General features: G+C 35.9%; 1 protein-coding gene across 1 annotated transcript; it reads right to left on the reverse strand.

Moving 5' to 3' along the window:
• Nucleotides 1-2,009: 2,009 nt before the first annotated feature.
• On the reverse strand, nucleotides 2,010-7,522 carry LOC103431080 (protein PAF1 homolog). Its single transcript, XM_008369231.4, has 12 exons — nucleotides 6,077-7,522; nucleotides 5,582-5,650; nucleotides 4,998-5,105; nucleotides 4,723-4,909; nucleotides 4,560-4,633; nucleotides 4,358-4,477; nucleotides 3,891-3,996; nucleotides 3,262-3,348; nucleotides 3,104-3,172; nucleotides 2,945-3,016; nucleotides 2,685-2,828; nucleotides 2,010-2,585 (listed from the first exon to the last, which is right to left on the reverse strand). The coding sequence occupies exons 1-12, from the start codon at nucleotides 7,033-7,035 to the stop codon at nucleotides 2,448-2,450; spliced, it is 2,133 nt and encodes a 710-aa protein (XP_008367453.1). The 5' UTR covers nucleotides 7,036-7,522; the 3' UTR covers nucleotides 2,010-2,447.
• Between the last annotated feature and the right edge of the window lie 9,494 nt (nucleotides 7,523-17,016).

Genomic DNA, 17,016 nt, shown 5'->3' on the forward strand with positions numbered 1-17,016 from the left:
TTTTTTTTTTTTGGTAAAAGTGCTGTTAACAGAAAAAAAAATTAACAATATCTGAGTGTTTGGTAAACTTTTATATAAATTGTTGTGAATATGTTAAATGACCAAAAACGCCATAGTATTTAATGTGATGTAATAATTGTCAAAGAAAATAATAGAAGGGCAAAATTGTAATTTTGTAAAATATGTGCTTGTATACATGCTATTTAAAATTTTGAATAAATAGGTACTAAATAGACCTCCCAATTGGACCTAGCTACGGCTTGCTTAACTCTTCCACCAACATGCAAAGATGATGATTCTGATCCTTGAAATTTGATCCAACGGCTAAAGTTATTATAACTTTTAAAGGACGCCTGTTTTTAACCGTTAGATTAAATTTCAAGGACCCGGATTGGTGGATTTGGTGGAAGGGATATGTAGAGGATCTCTTTCCTGACCCCTGGGACCTTCTACCGGCCTCTGGACCCAAAACTCGCCAAAAATTCATACTCAGAAACCTTGACAAAAAAGAATGTTACAGACCATGCCCAATGCTGGCAAGGCGACCGTCCGGGACCCAAAATAATTGAAGGCACCAAAATTATTAGGGTGGTATATTTATATATCTTTTCATAAGAGTATAAATTTATAAAATTTGGTTCAATGACAAAGAAATTTAACTAGAACTAGTGGTTTTGTTGTTTGAAATTAATGAGGAGGTCTTGAGTTCAAAACACCATGTGTGCTTATTTACCTTTCAATTTTTACAAATTTTTTTTCATAAGAGTATAAATATATAACGTTTGGCTAAATAATCAAGAAGTTTAATTAGAATAAATGGTTTATTGTTTAACATTAATGAAAGGTCTTAAGTTCGAAATGCTAAGTGCATGTTTATTCTTTTCAATTTTTACAAATTTTTGTTTGGTTGTTAATTTATTTTTAATTAGAAGCTAATAGCTATGTAAGTTGTTATTTTAAAATATTTGTTTCAATTCAAGTCTAATCTTCAACAAAGAGTAATGCATTGACCAAATTTTTAGTCCAAATTTGCAAATCATATGACGTGTCATAAAAAGGTTTAATTCAGTACCCATTTATTATCTTATACATATCAATTAAATACTAAAAAACATCATTATTTTTTTAATCCCATATTAAGGTTAGTAAATAAGAAAAAACACCTCAGATTATACAAAAATACTTTAAAAGTTCAAATGGAAAACAAAACTCATATTTATCTACTTGTAAACCTGGAGTTTTTTTGCATCCTTCTCACGATACAAAATAAATTAGTTTTTCCATGTTTCTAAATTATTAAATTTGAAGTGATTTTCTAAATATAATTTTATCAATGTCCTACGTGTGAAAACAAATCATTTTCTTATATAAAATGAGGGCACATTTTTTAACATCGCCCCGAACCTCATAAATCTATAGACCGCCCCTGTTACATACGCTTTAGTACGCTTTGGTTTGGACGGTTATGGCAAAGTAGATGCGCGTCCCAAAATTCAATAGAATTTTAAGATTGAATCTAAGTTGCTTAAAATGCAATGTAGGCGAGTAATTGACTTGAGATAAAGAAGGCATATTTGTCGATTTGCCCTTGGAACTTATATAGAGTTATCTATTTTCCCCGTAAACTTTAATTTAAGCCAATTATCCCCTACACTTTTATATTAGCCAATTTCCTCCTTGAACTTTAATTTTAACCGATTACTCGCGTGAACTTTTATAAATAGTCAATTCTCCCTCCTGACGCTAGATTTTAAAAAATTTCATCTAATTGTCCATTCATTTTGATCACGCAGACAATAAATAACAATATGGGGGCAAAAAGGATGAAATTTTTAAAAATCTAATGGTAAGGGGGAAATTGGCTATTTATAAAAGTTTAGGGAGGTAATCGGCTAAAGTTAAAGTTTAGAGAGGAAATTGACTAATTATAAAAGCTCAAAAGAGTAATCGGCTAAAATTAAAGTTCAAAAGAAAAATTAGCAGCTCTAGCGAGAGGGTGAACCGACAAATACCTCTGTAAAGTATGTAATATATTAATAACAAAATCAAATACTCAATAAAACAAGCAGGCGCACAATTTATTGCTGAATACCATATTACCTAATCAAGTAAAAGACATGGATTAGAACTGGTGGGAGGGAAAACCTATTCTTTCTGGATGAACTCGAGAGCACTGTATTCAAATCAAAACGTTCTAAAACACGTCTAACTTCTTTACAAGGTTTCTTTTTCATCTTACCATTTCATGGTATCTGAGAAAAAATGTCTTCTGGCTAATGATACGTGCAGCAGATATTTTGAAGATCGAATGGGCGTCCCAAAAACAAGCTGTCAAATGAGTTCGAACTTGCCTTTACTTTGCATTGACATCCGATCGCAATTTGGGCAGATCCCAGATAAGTTGCTAGCCTTCACGACAGTCAGCGACATTTACATCAACGGAGAAATTAATCGGATAAATCATCGTCGCCACCACTATATTCATCCATATCATGGTGTCGTGCAATCTTTTGTGGCCTTTCAAGGGTATCTTCAACATCATAGCCTCTTGTTCTCAATTTTGATACAGATCCCCTTAAATAATCCTGAAAACAGCGGCAAGTCATGCAATTACAATCATTCGATTATCAAAACCCTATATTACCCCCAAAGAAATTTAAATTTCAACAAATAGGTTCTCATACCCCTGCATCCTTTAGTTCAATTGATGCAACAGTTGGTCTCCGCCTAACCGTCACTCTTGCAGGTGCAGGAAAATGCTCAACCTCATCACTGGTTTTTCCCTCTTTGGATCTCTTTTTTCTTAAAACAAGCTTTGTGGGAAGGGGCTGCATTGTAATGGAAAATTTATAACAATGATACCTTTGAAGACTTCTCCAAAAACAAAGATCAAGAAATACGTGCATGCATAATTAAAGATTAAATTCTCGATTCGAGGGGATACCGCATAGCGTGCTTCATCATCATCAAAGGAAACAAGGTACGTTGTGGGGTCGTGTACATCATCACCTCTTACCTGTTGAGACATGAATAGGCTTGTTATTAAATAAACAGTCAAAAAGTCAAACTTATTAACTTCTTAAACTGTGGGCAAGGTACATACATCGTAATGATACTCGCGAACCCAAGAATATGAAACATCTTCAGATTCATCGTAGGGATCTTTTGACAGCTGCCACCATTGAAATGGTAAATCATAAATGAGCCCCGAGAGCAGCTATGAACTGTTAATGCTAATGTTCTCAAAACAAGCATGCCTACCTCATTCGGTGAAGGAACCATGTAAGCCAAAAATTTCTCAGGGTTAGCTGGATCTACACCTGTTACCTTATAACTTTTCATTATGGCCTGGAATGGATGAGATCATAACAGATTACTAGCCAATTATTGGATGCTGAAGAAACAAGAAAATATTCGAAGTACAACTTTGGAGAAATATGAAAACATTCAAATTCATCTAAAGCTAGGGACATTATGTTGTGCGATAGCACTTACACGCATTATTAATTGTTTCCCAACCAAAACGAATAAGCAACCACCCAAGACACATTAACAGGAAGTGAAGGAATACTGTTTGAAATATGGTTTGGAGCAAACCTGGGTAATTTTTTTAGTGGGAGACGAAGTGGATACAGGATATATTAGTTTTTCTTGTTTGCCTGCCAGAGCTATAACCAGACCAATTCGTACAAATATGTTGGTCTTCAATTCATACAAATATGTTGGTCTTCTATTAGTTTTTTTTAATTCTATTATACTTCACTGATTTTGGGGCTTTCACTTCTAAACAGTGTTATAGACTGCAAAGCCCAAGACATTGAAAATGGAAGGTTTGAACATCCAAAATTTACGACAAAAAACTGGTTGCATGCATCATAACCCCAACTCACTCTTGATTCGTAGGCATCATGAACCGACTGGTCCAACTTGCTGTAGATTTCTGAATCAGCAGTAGGAGCACCATCAAATGATGCAAGGACAAATTGGTCGTCGTACCTGTTACAAAAGAATCATCAGTAACAGCCCAAAGTAAATATGAACATTCTAGAGGCAATACAATTTCTTCAAGTAAATGCTTTAGGTATTTAATTAATCAGCCGCCAGCCCAACTGTTCATCCTCAGATTTGTCATCATTGAAATAATATCTAGAATATGCATGTACGTACGCCCATTTATGAACATAGATGCTTCTGATTTCAAAGTGTCTGGCGCCTAAAATAACAAGCTGTTAATAAACAGCACAGCTTGACTTAACCATAGTCCATTGCCGCCACATATAATAACTTTACTTATATAGATCAGCATATAAAGGATATATCATCATGTTATTTAAATAGAACATTAAATATTACATACCGGTCAAAATCAGGCAACAGAGGTAGAACCTCTTCAGCGTATAAGTTCTTGTTGGTTGCATGAACAGGTCGTGACTTGCAGGCCTCAAATGATGCCTCAATTTCCTTGATTTGTCTTTCCCTGAAAAATGATTCATTATAATTAGTTAATAAATAATAAACATTAGTTTCACAATCACAAGAGTAGGTGGGCGCAGAGCAACCTGTCATTGAGGTTCTCCAAAATGTTGCGACCCTTCATTTCCCGCAGTTCCTTTGCTTGTTTTTCAGTTAAAGACTGTAGATGGCAATGCACATAATTATAACATAGCTTACCAATAACTTAAAGAGATATTTCTCATCTAAAATAGAGCATTGTTTGACTACCTGTCTTGCAGACTCCATGCTAAGAGGAGATATATATTGGGTTTTAACTAGCCATGCAACCCCTTTATCAGTAGGCCGCTCTTTTCTTCTGATGCCATCCTTTTTCACAGGTGTCACTGCTACATCATCCCGCAATAATTCCTCATCTTCCAAAGCAAGGGGTAGTCTAACACTTGGAGGAGGAGGACTGATTGAACCAGTAAAAACATATGTTCGGAATTGTCTTGCAATACCAAAACTATTGATCTTAAAAAGTTTAGGGTTAAGTATGATACTTGTATACACTGAGGTCGAGTAGGTCAAGAGGAATCCCAAGATCTGGCTCAACGAAAAGCTTGGGCTTGTATGTTTTCTCCAACGATGTTATTGTGTATTTTGTATATCTGGGGGAGGGAGGGAAGATTGTAAAAGTTACCACAAAATAATAATTGAATTTGATCATGAAATTCAATAATTTGATAACAAAGGAATAAGGATAACAATTAAACAGCCGATCATATGTCATAAAGTCATTAACTGAACCATAAGAATTGGTTCCCATAGTCCAAGCTTCAACAATAACTTAAAAACATGCTGGATCCCAGAATCCCAATGATACTTAAACCATAGAGTGGGTGTTAAAACATGAAAAAATGAACTCAACCTAGACTATTAGTTTCCCCAAAAGATTTAAAACTAAGCCGAGCCATGTAAATTAGTGTCCCCCACCACACCAATCTTTTCTGGATTTTATATTCTAACAGTTAAAATTTCATGAACTGCCAGTTACTCATTCTTGCACACTCAAAAGTCGTGAACCAGTGAACACGGCTAAATGCATAATTGTCTAGATGGTTGAACAACAGAAGAGATGACTTACTGATCCTTCTCTTTCTTCAATGACATAAGCTTTGGCTGTGCACTAGGATCTGGAAGTTCATTCCGGAATCTTCAAAGAAAATACAATTTAATTAGAGTCATCATGGGAGTAAACACAGAGTGGTGAGCGGGCACCAATTCAAACTAAAATTATTTTGTTCTATTTTTCTTTGGAGTAGACTAAAAGAATGTTGTTCAGACATCTAGGATATATGAGATTGACTGTCACATACCGTCGGTGGTTTGAGACAAGCTTACATTTTAAAACATGTTATATTGCTTAAAAGATCATTATGTTCCACTAAACATATAGAATCAACTGAGTACCAGTTCAACTTAAACTGTCAAGGAATGAATTATCATCGTATTATCAAATCGTTATGGATATATCAAGGTTTGAAGTCGGTTTCCATTAAAACAGAAAAAGATTGAGTTCAATTAGAAAGGGCAAATTTATGTTCTTCAAACAAAGGTAAGCCATTGTTAGCATACTTACTTCAACTTGCATACGAATGTCGTTGGCTTCTTTAGCCTATTTTCAGTCCTCTCACCACTCAAAAATGGAGTAGCTCTCCTTTCCCCCATTCGCGACCCAACAATGGAACCATGTCCCTTCCCAGAAGACAACATATGCGTCTTCTGCAAAACTGAGTTTTGGGAATCCTTCAGCTGCTGCCTATGCTTCTCTTCTTGCCTTTGTTTCTCAAACTCTCTCTTCTTCCTTAATCTCCTCTCTTCCTCCGTTTCCACTCTCCCTGGGGGCCCATTTGCTTTTTTTGCTGGCACTGAAGGAACAGGGGGCTTCTGCTGTTTTTCAGGAACCCCATGATTCAAATGCCCACGTTCACGCCTCCCGGACAGTGATGCCTCTCTGGAAGCCCCTTTGTCATGGGATCCCCTATCTACCCCACTATCCTTACTTTGAGGAGGGGGTGGTGGAGGTGAACCAGGGGGAGGTGGTGGCGGTGGTACAGAAGAATTAGGGGACAAAGGTGGTGGGGGCGGAGGTAGTGGCTGCTGCGAAGGCTGGATTGGCTGGTGACTATACTGTGAATACTGAGAATTCTGGTAGTACATGGGGGCTTGTGGAGGCTGTAATGGCATATTACTTTGCCCCGCTGGAGGAGCTTGAGGGGGCGGTGGTGGTGGGTATGAAGACTCGGGTGGTGGTGGAGGCGGTGTTTGATAGTTGTATTGTGGTGGTGGACGAGGGTGTTGAGTTCTTGGAGGGGCATAACTACTATGCTGGTAATTGTAATTTGGTGGATACGAAGAAGGAGCCGCCGGAACAGCCCCATCGCTGCCACCAGAACCACCACTACTAGCATTATATCCCCAATTCTGGTTATACTGACTGCCTCGCTGTTGCGGAAGCGGCGGTGCTGGCGGTAGAGGGTTTTGATTTGGTGGTGGCGCGAACGATGATTGGGGTGGGAATGGCCGGTATGAAGCCATATAGCTGAGCAAATTCTCGAGCACCAAACAATCTACTTTACCACAAAAAGCCAAATTCTACTACGTCCCTTCCAAATTCGCTCTGGTCAAAACCCTAACGCAACAAATTTATCATCAAAATCCAAAACAAAATTCCCAATTGTAAGCTATATATGCGCACTTACATATCGAATAGCTGAGATATCTAAACAAAATCGAATACCAGAACCCTAGAAAATTGAAAATTTGAATTGAATGAGGGAGATTATATGCGAACGAGAGGAAGCTAAGATTTCGCTCCAAACCCTAAATTACAGTTGCAGAGAGGATCAGAAAACCCTAAATTGAGTGACCAGAGAGAGATCGGAGATCGGAGGGAAGGAGACGCTGTTCCTCTGGGTATTTATATATGATACGACGAGGCGCACAGAGTGTTTGGTGAGCTCTCGGATTCTTTCACCACGTCACTCTGTTATTCTGTTTTTGGCTACAAGAAAGCTTTTATCTTGGATTTCATGATTTGGCTGCATGTTGGTTTTAAACATTTTTTTTTCAAATTTTATTGAAATTTTACAAAATTACAAATATGTGGAACATTTAATTGTTTTTTATTTTTTTTATTTTGTAAACGCTCCCAATGATTTGTATAATTTTGGTGTGCGCCAACATGGGTTTATATTTTTATTGAGTAATTTAGTTATGTGGACGTATCCGTCAAATTTTAACAAAATTAACGGACTAATCGCAACGAATTTTCAAATTATGATTTTTTGAAGATGATATTTTTTCCATAATAAGAGGGTATTTATTACCCCAAATTTGGAATCCCATATTCGGTGAGACCAGAGTATCATGTTTATTATAGTGTTTCATAAATTAACGCATAGTGTCTCACGTTTATTGTGTGTTTGTGTCTCGTATGTTACCAAGTTTGAATATGAGACACGCGACATCTCATCAAGGCTATTCACAGTGCATTAATTAAAAATATATATATGTGTTAGGAGGGATGTATGATAGCATGTTAACTAGTATATTTAGAAAACTAATGAAAATAGCCTAACAAAACTAATTTTACTTTTAAATAATTGAAAATGTTCTAGGGCTTTGAACTCGAGTGTATCGGGTGCATCCGCTATAGTAAATATAAAGTTAAATTACATGTAAACGCTCCCAATGATTTGTATAATTTTGGTGTGCGCCAACATGGGTTTATATTTTTATTGAGTAATTTAGTTATGTGGACGTATCCGTCAAATTTTAACAAAATTAACGGGCTAATCGCAACGAATTTTCAAATTATGATTTTTGAAGATGATATTTTTTCCATAATAAGAGGGTATTTATTACCCCAAATTTGGAATCCCATATTCGGTGAGACCAGAGTATCATGTTTATTATAGTGTTTCGTAAATTAACGCATAGTGTCTCACGTTTATTGTGTGTTTGTGTCTCGTATGTTACCAAGTTTGAATATGAGACACGCGACATCTCATCAAGGCTATTCACAGTGCATTAATTAAAAAAATATATATGTGTTAGGAGGGATGTATGATAGCATGTTAACTAGTATATTTAGAAAACGGAAAAATTAGTATCCGGTCCCTAGTTTTTACTGTTCATTGACTAAGACCTTATTAGTTCTCAAATTTTGATTCAAGTCCCTAGCATTAATGTGATAATGAATTTACTTGTTTATTATATAATTTTTTAATATAAAAATTAGTAATTAATTTAGGGTTTAATACTCACACCTCTATTAAACTTCTAATTAATTTTCAATTCAAACATTTCCAAAATAATAAAAAATTAAATTAAATTAAGTTTGTACCTATTAGTTTTTTTTTTATATATAAAAAGATTCTCAATTTTTTAATCTTAAATGTACCCATTCATATAATTTTTCAATTTTTTTAATCTTAAATGTACCCATTCTCAAATATATCAATTTGTTATATGTAAAATGTACCCTTTTTTTAATATAAAATCCATTCAAATTTTTTAATCCATGTTTAAACTTATATGGGTACATTCTTTTTCGTTGATTTGAGAATGTATCCATGTTTTGGTACAATAATTTTTTTTGTTAATTTTGGTTAATGTACCCATACATATATGTATATACACACACAATATAATAGAGAGTATAATTTATATTTTATTATTTTTAATCCCATAAATTATGGGTTTTATTTAAAATCTCATTAATATAAATAATTACAAATTTCAATTTTTAATTTTTAATTAAAAAAATATAGTAACTTACATTATTACATTAATGTCAGGGACTTCAATCAAAAACTAAAAACTAACAAGGTTTCAATCAAAGAATATTGATAGCTAGGGACCACATCCAAAGTGTCCCTTTAGAAAACTAATGAAAATAGCCTAACAAAACTAATTTTACTTTTAAATAATTGAAAATGTTCTAGGGCTTTGAACTCGAGTGTATCGGGTGCATCCGCTATAGTAAATATAAAGTTAAATTACATTTTCGTTCCTCAAAATTAATTGTAACCTCATAAAAAAATTTTAAAACATTTCAATTTCATACATTTACTTACTATTTCATTTTAATCTCATACATGACGTGGCTGCCAACTTGTGTCCCATGACTAAACAATTAATAAAATATTTCATTATTTTTAACATATGTGGGGGCATTTGTGGAACAAAAAATAATCTCAAAAATCCTAGAGGCGATATGTGAACTTTTACTCAAGTAAGACAAAATTGCTCTCATTAAATGGGCAGGGCTCTCAATCAATTAGGGATATTCCCATTAAGGTATTATCTCCTTATTAATATATTGGAAATATCATTTCCTTTGCGCATCACATAACTTAGCCAATAGGAAGCTGCCATGTATAGGACAAAACCTTTAGCATGGCATGCCACTACCTCTTATAAATACCCTCATCACCTCCAAATTTCGGTAAGTTTTTTGCTAAGCATATAAGCCTTAAACACTTACTCTTTCTAGAAAAAAAAAACTAACTTAGGCATCAATGATTTATTGGCCAACTCCCTCTCGTGGGCATGTGAGGCTTTGGTATTTGATTAAAAGTATTGATTGCTTTGTAGGTACGAATTTATCAAGATTGAAAACGGTGGATTGTTGCTACCATAATATATTGAAAAAGTACCAAGACGATTGTATATTAGCGGGTGTAGTCAATCTCGGATTTGAGAGGATTTTAAAAGACTTTAAAATCCTAGTATAGTCAATTAAAAGATTTTAAAGGATTTTAGAATCCATGCAAATCTAGGTGTAGTCCATTGAGATTTTATTAGAGATTTTAAATTCCATCCAAATCTAAGTGTATTAAAAAAAATTAATATTTTAGAGGATTTCCATAAGTTGTGGATTTTGTGAAATTTGAGAGCAGGAAGTATATATAACCAAGAACTCAAATCTTTTTCCATCTAGGCAGCCCTCAAATCTTTTTCCATCTGGGCAGTCCTTAAATCTCTACCAAACCCAACCACAAACAGGTACCACCATATACTTTGGTAGAATCTCTTTTTGTAAGCATTCCACAATATTGTATTTTCACAGTCTGAGCTGGGTTTTTTTTATGAGTTCTCGAGTCAAAGGGGAATCACGTTGATGCTTGTAATCCCCATATTTAAAAAAAAATGGTTATATATATATGTGTGTGTGTGTGTGTGTGTGTGTGTGGGTAATTATTTTTATGTAATGATTTTATTAGATTTCTTTTATGCAAGAACCTACTTTCAATATGTAAAATAGTTTCGATGTAAAATCCCTTTTGCTACGAATTATTTCAAAAACTAGCTAGTAGTATTTCAAATTCATATGTAATTAGAGATATTTTTAGTTTGAATTGGAGAAGGAGATTATGATGAGTTAGGCTTTACTTTTCTCACAAAGGCTAAGTGGTGTTTTGGCAACCATTAGAGAATAAAGAGGAGGGGTTAGTCACTACTCTAGATAGGTTGAGGTGGAAAGTTTGTAATCATTAGGAGTTAATGATTGGTGATTATTCATCACTCCAAAATGTGGAGGTGGGAAGCCTTTGGCTTATACGTATGTCTAAGTGCATGAGTTGGCAATATTTTGTGGTTTTAGAGTGATGATTCACAAGGCTAAGAGGAATCTTAATCATTTGGCTACAATATTCTCTATTCAATTTTGTTCCAAATCTTCCAATGAGGTGAGAATGGGTGGGATTCATATTCCTTAGAGTTTGGACGTGGCCTTTGATACAAGGAACATCTTGCATGATATTCATTTGTTAATAATTAACTAGACACTTATTGCTTTGCCACTTGAACACTTATCATTCTTAATCATTAGGACAACACTTGTTGCCTTGGTATTGGAACACATTTTATGTCTAATGATTGGCACCACACTTGGTTTCTTTCTATTGGCACACTTGGGAGATATTTTGGAGATGAAGATGTCATGCAATCTTTATAAAGGAAGGAGCAAGAACCAACGGAAGACATGGAGAAAAAGAGAGAGGAAAAAGAAGAAAAAAGAAGAAGAAGGAACCACTCCAACAAGAAAGCAATTCTCCCTTTCATATTACCTTCTTATATTTCTTTAAAATGTTCTTAGGGCTTTAAGTCATCTGTCATTGTATTTGTAAGTCCCTCGTATATATAGTGAAATAATGAAAGCAAACCCGAGTGGATGTAGTCGATTTGGCGAACCACTTAAATCTTGTGTTGTTTATGCATTTACATTGGGAGATCATTGTCATGAGAAGCACTTCCACCAAACTATTGAAAATCTCTATTTATTTCCCTTGAGAATGATGTACAAAAAGTGTGAGACAAATCCCATAAAAAATACATGAGACCTTACCCAACAAATCTCCACCAAACTCACCATCATTTTCATCTATCAAAAGAAAGATATCCAAAAAAACTAAAAATTCGTCCAGCCTATTTAACAGCCCAAAATACCATCATCCATAGATTATATCATAGTACTTTCTTCATGAGAGTTGTTTGTCTGTCTCTCTACCATGATATATCCAAATTTTAGGAAAATCCAACAGTGTGATCGTCCAATATGTTTAAAATACCAACTCAGTCTCTAATCCCACAGAAAATTGGACAGCCATGTTATAGCACCAAAACCCCAATTTTTAGAGCTCCGATCAAAACACTTCCTTCACAAAAGTTGTTCCTTATCGTCTCATCTATAACATATCCAAAAACCACGACAATCCAATCTATGTTATGACTTGTACCCCAGTTCGAACAGCTGATGTTCGGTTGAGCTAGCCTTTTATGCCAACCTCTTTGCATGGCCAACATCTCCAGTTTCTTTCTCTCCCTTTCATGGAAGTTTTTTTAGCAATCTGACTCCTATTACATATGTAGAATATCAGCTATATTAAAGAAGAGGAAGCGGAAATGGTGAAGGAAGAAAGAGAACAAGAGGGAGGAAATGAAATTTAAACAATAAAAAAAAAGAGGAAATGGTAACATATTGCTCATCATTTACATTAAAGATTATTATTTTATTAATAAAATGATTATATTACTCTTGTTACTAATCAAATTAATTTATGTTGAAACTTGCAGGCTTGTTAGATAAAATGTGAGTATTGGTATCTATATGAACATGACATATACATAAACATTCATGCAAAGCAAGAAAAAAAGTTGTGTTGAGTTGTGTAAAGTGTTTGCGTTGTGAGGATATTCAAGGGCTTGAATATAAAATAATGAACCTTGTATATGTCAGACGTAGGGTGCGGGGCTTAAGTATACAAATTGGTTGATTATAAAATAATGAAATCTTGTATATGTCAAGTGTCAGGGGAAGGCCTTGAATATACAATTGGGCGTCGGAGGAAGTATCTGTTTAATAAAGTGAAAACTGAGAGTTTAATTACAAAAATTAGGTTAAGGGATGAACGGGAGTTAATTCATATTCTAAGGTATTCGGAGCCAAGTGGTATAAGCATGGTATGGGACGTGCAGGCTTGGGTGCCTTAGGTATGTGTTGACGAAATTAGAAGGGAGTGAGTACATTCATGCATCTCGTTGCATACATTTTATGTATTTGTATTTGCAAGAGCTACTCATTTCAATTATTATTTTGTTGGTACTTTTTGTTGTGAATTAATTTATGTACTATTTTATTTCTGCTGCGTATTCAATAAATTATATGTGGTAAACTCAAGTTTTATCATGTAAAATTTTGTGTTGTGATGTATTGTGTTTTAGTTATTAATCAATTTTATTTTAAATTTTTTCACCATATCTTGGTTGTAGAATTTATTTCTATAGCTAAGATATGGTTCACGGCCTAACTCATGAATAGTTTTTATTCGCGGGTCGGGGTGTGACAATGCTCAACAATTAGAACCCAATGTAGTGTTCAACATCTTTGATCCCTACTCTACATGTTACAGCCCATCCCGGGATTTTATTTATCGAGGATGTGAAATGACGGGATTACCCTTAGCGGTTACTAAGGTATGTGTGTGTGACACATTATTGGTCTAAATACATACTTCATAAGCTTTTGGAAAATTATTTAAATTGGTAAAGGTTGTATTTTTGTGGTTAGGGAGTTAAGAAAAATGGATGGTGATTATTTTGGGATGGACCACACACATACACACGGGTCAACCCTTCCTCTCTCTCCCCCGTGCTCTCTCTCTCTCCTCTCCGTTTCAGTCTCACTCTCTCCCTCTCGAAAACGTACGGACGAGGCCAAATTCCCTCTAAACATCGCGAATCGACGCCAAAAAGGTAAAGTTCTTCATCCTTTCAACCTCCTGAGTCGTTTGGTACTAGTTTTAGAACGGGAAACCTTAGAAATCACGTTGAAAACCCGAGGTCCGATTTGAGTACTGTTCATGCATTCGTGATGTGTTGATTTTCAGGGAATTCTAAGCTTATAGTGAGCTTAGTGAGATCCTAAGGAAGCTCGGAGTACTTAGTTTGAAGGTTTTGGACGTCGGGATAGTTGAGTTCGAAGTTGGCCAGTTTTCTTGGAATTTCTCCGGTGAGATTTCGTAGTTTTTAGAGCCTTAAAGTAGTGTAACATGAATCTACATGCTTAGGGCTTCATTTTGATATAAAATGCATGAAAAATGGTTGAGAAATGACGGAGAACAAGGAGATTGAAAAATCTCCAGTTTTCCGGCGACTAGAGGTTAGGGGTGATGCGCGTGGGGGCGCGTGGACCCATGCCCATCCCGGCGCGTGGGGGCTCGTGCGGCCTCAGAAAATTTTTCTGAAAATATGTCGATGTCCGTGACGTCGAGTAGGTCACTATGGTATATTCATATACCCAAATTGAGCATCGTATGAGAAGTTATTTCGAATTGTCGGTTATGTGATTTAAATAACGTTGTTTTAGTTATTTCGCATATAGGTGATACCTATCCCGAGGACGAACGCATCCAGGGACGTCACAGGGGTTACGACCTTTCGACTTATCAGTGAGTGGGCAGTTGTTTTCTATTTATACCTATATGCTATTGATTTTCCCATAAATTGAATTTATATGAAAGTATGTTTTAAAATGCCATGCATGCATATTATGAGATATATGAATTGATAATTGATGCATATATATATGTGAATTGGTGCTGTGGACGCACAGGCGAGTATCAGGTGAGTTTATATGGTTTATATGAATTAATGATGATGTGAATTGTGTTGAGAGCTCATAACCTGCACCCCTGGTGTTAGTGCTTATATTATTCACCGCACCGCACGCTCACCTTAGATCCAAGTAGGTGCATGTCGTACAAACCATGAGAGGGTTCCGACATGCTAGTCGTACAGATCACTAGAGGTGGTTCCGACTGGTAGGTGACCTTAGATTATGCGCGCAGATGATTGATGAGAGAAGCACTAGAGCGTATTATTACACCATTCTCGTCATACAGACTACTTCAGGTAGTTCCGACTTATGTGCAGAGTAACGCCGTACAGGTCATTGTGGTGACTCCGGCTGAGTTGGATATTGATCTATAGAATTAACCGTACAGGACCAACTGCAGGGTCTCCGGTTGATTCATTATGTCACCTGTTATATTGATGCATCCATATTCTGTTATTGAGATTTATAGCATGGCATATTTTCTGGATTTGATAAAGATTGATGATTTGAGATATATGAGGATTTATATACTATTATGTTATTTTCTGGGAAAGTATACAGGTTTTACAGTGAGGGGTTAGAATTGTTTTGATGAAATGTTTTCGAAAAGCTTTGGTTTTACTGACCCACTCAATTTTGTTTTGCGCCCCTCCAGGTTCTAGTTAGCAGCATTGGTGGCCCATGAGGATTCCCACGGCGTATTGACAGACTATATAAATGTAGGACTCACCTGCGGGTGTTGTAACGTAGTTATAGTCTTACTTGACTGCACCTAGTAATTATGCTCTAAATTTATGTGTTTTACACTTAAACTTACTTTAGCATGCTAGTTGGATATTATTGCTAGTAGTTGATTTTTATTCCTTTGTATTTCTCATATCTTTTGCTTCCGCATCGCACTTTTGGTTACGTCACGCTCACGTGACGGCCAGCACGCCTTGATTCTAGGATCGGGGTGTGTCACTACATAATATTAGTTTGAAGCATTCAAGGATATATCATATATAGGATTTCGGTTAATAATGGAAAATTGAAGTTAGAGTCGGGCTTGGTTGGCTGCAAGGTGTGCAAGGGTGTAGGTAACAGTGTCTGATACTAGTTTTCTATTAAAAGGGCAGTCAGTGGTGATGATTGCTGATGATGTTATGCTCAAAAGCTCACCATAGTTATTTTCATCTATCAATTGATAGAGAGATGGAGCCGTGATGGTGTGAAAGAGAACCCGAAAAGGGAGAGGATAAAGTGGCTATCGAGTCCAATAAGGCAAGGGGAAAAGATTTGTCCTTTTTTTTTTCAATAAACAAATTATATGAAAATCCACCAAAACCTACAAACCAAATCCATTCAAATTCTTTAAAATCCATATGAATTTTGTAGGAGTTTTAAATCCTCCTAAATCCTATCAAATCTATCACTTTTAAAATCCTTTAAAATCTTAGTTTGACTACACCCCTTAATTTATGGGAGTGCAATGAGACTACCTAAAGGCAATGATTTAGGACTACAATATCAAAGAAGTAACTATTGCAGGACCATCTGGAGAGGTAAATCGGCAGCCTCGCACTAGTTAAGGGGTAAGGGTGGGGGAGGGGGAAGTATTTGGCAGTTTACTCGATAATGAATAAGACAGGAATGAGGATATAGCGGATATTTTGAGTGATGTTGGAATCAAATTCGAGCACATCAGCGGACAGAAGAGAAATCCAGTCGGAATTGCCCATAATCTCCGTCAAAGAGATAATGGAGTCGATTGGAGGTGGTTGAATCCAAAAAATCATAGTCCCACACATGACCGCATAATGTGAAGAGGACGTACAATCGGGTACGCCTGAGAAAACTTTCTCGTATCCGAGCATTTTTACTTCGTTCCTCAAGGTGCGGTCGCTGACCTGCAAAATGCTCGGAGCAACACGAGCGCTTAAGCAGAAACCTAGGAAGCGGCTCGTGCATGTATAAACTAGTACATGCATTTTCGTCACCAGGATGTATAACCCAAAATAATCACTAGTTATTATGTTTGCTTCGTTGATATGATCCCTACTTATTTTGTTGCTTAAAGTGTATGATCTCATCTTATCATTCAATGGACATGATTTTTGGAGGAATAACGTAAACATAAATGATCGGTAACTGCTTTCAGTTTTCATTTATCTGGAACTGCAAAATAACTTTTTTCCGTTGGTCAAATTGTGAATTTGAGGTCACGGTATGAAAAGGGAATATGAGTCAGTCCGAAAAGTTAGGGTTTAAAAGAGTCCATGGTAACTTTCTATGAAGTTTACGGAGTCGGTCAGTTTTTGGTGAAATCTACGTTGGTAGGCCTGAGGCTCATATCCGCAGTCGAACGCAAGAGTCCCAACGGCCGAAAGGTCCCGTCAACTGGAGCATGAAGCATG

This window comes from Malus domestica, chromosome 17 (genome assembly GCF_042453785.1).
Source record: "Malus domestica chromosome 17, GDT2T_hap1".
NCBI classification, from domain to species: Eukaryota; Viridiplantae; Streptophyta; class Magnoliopsida; order Rosales; family Rosaceae; genus Malus; species Malus domestica.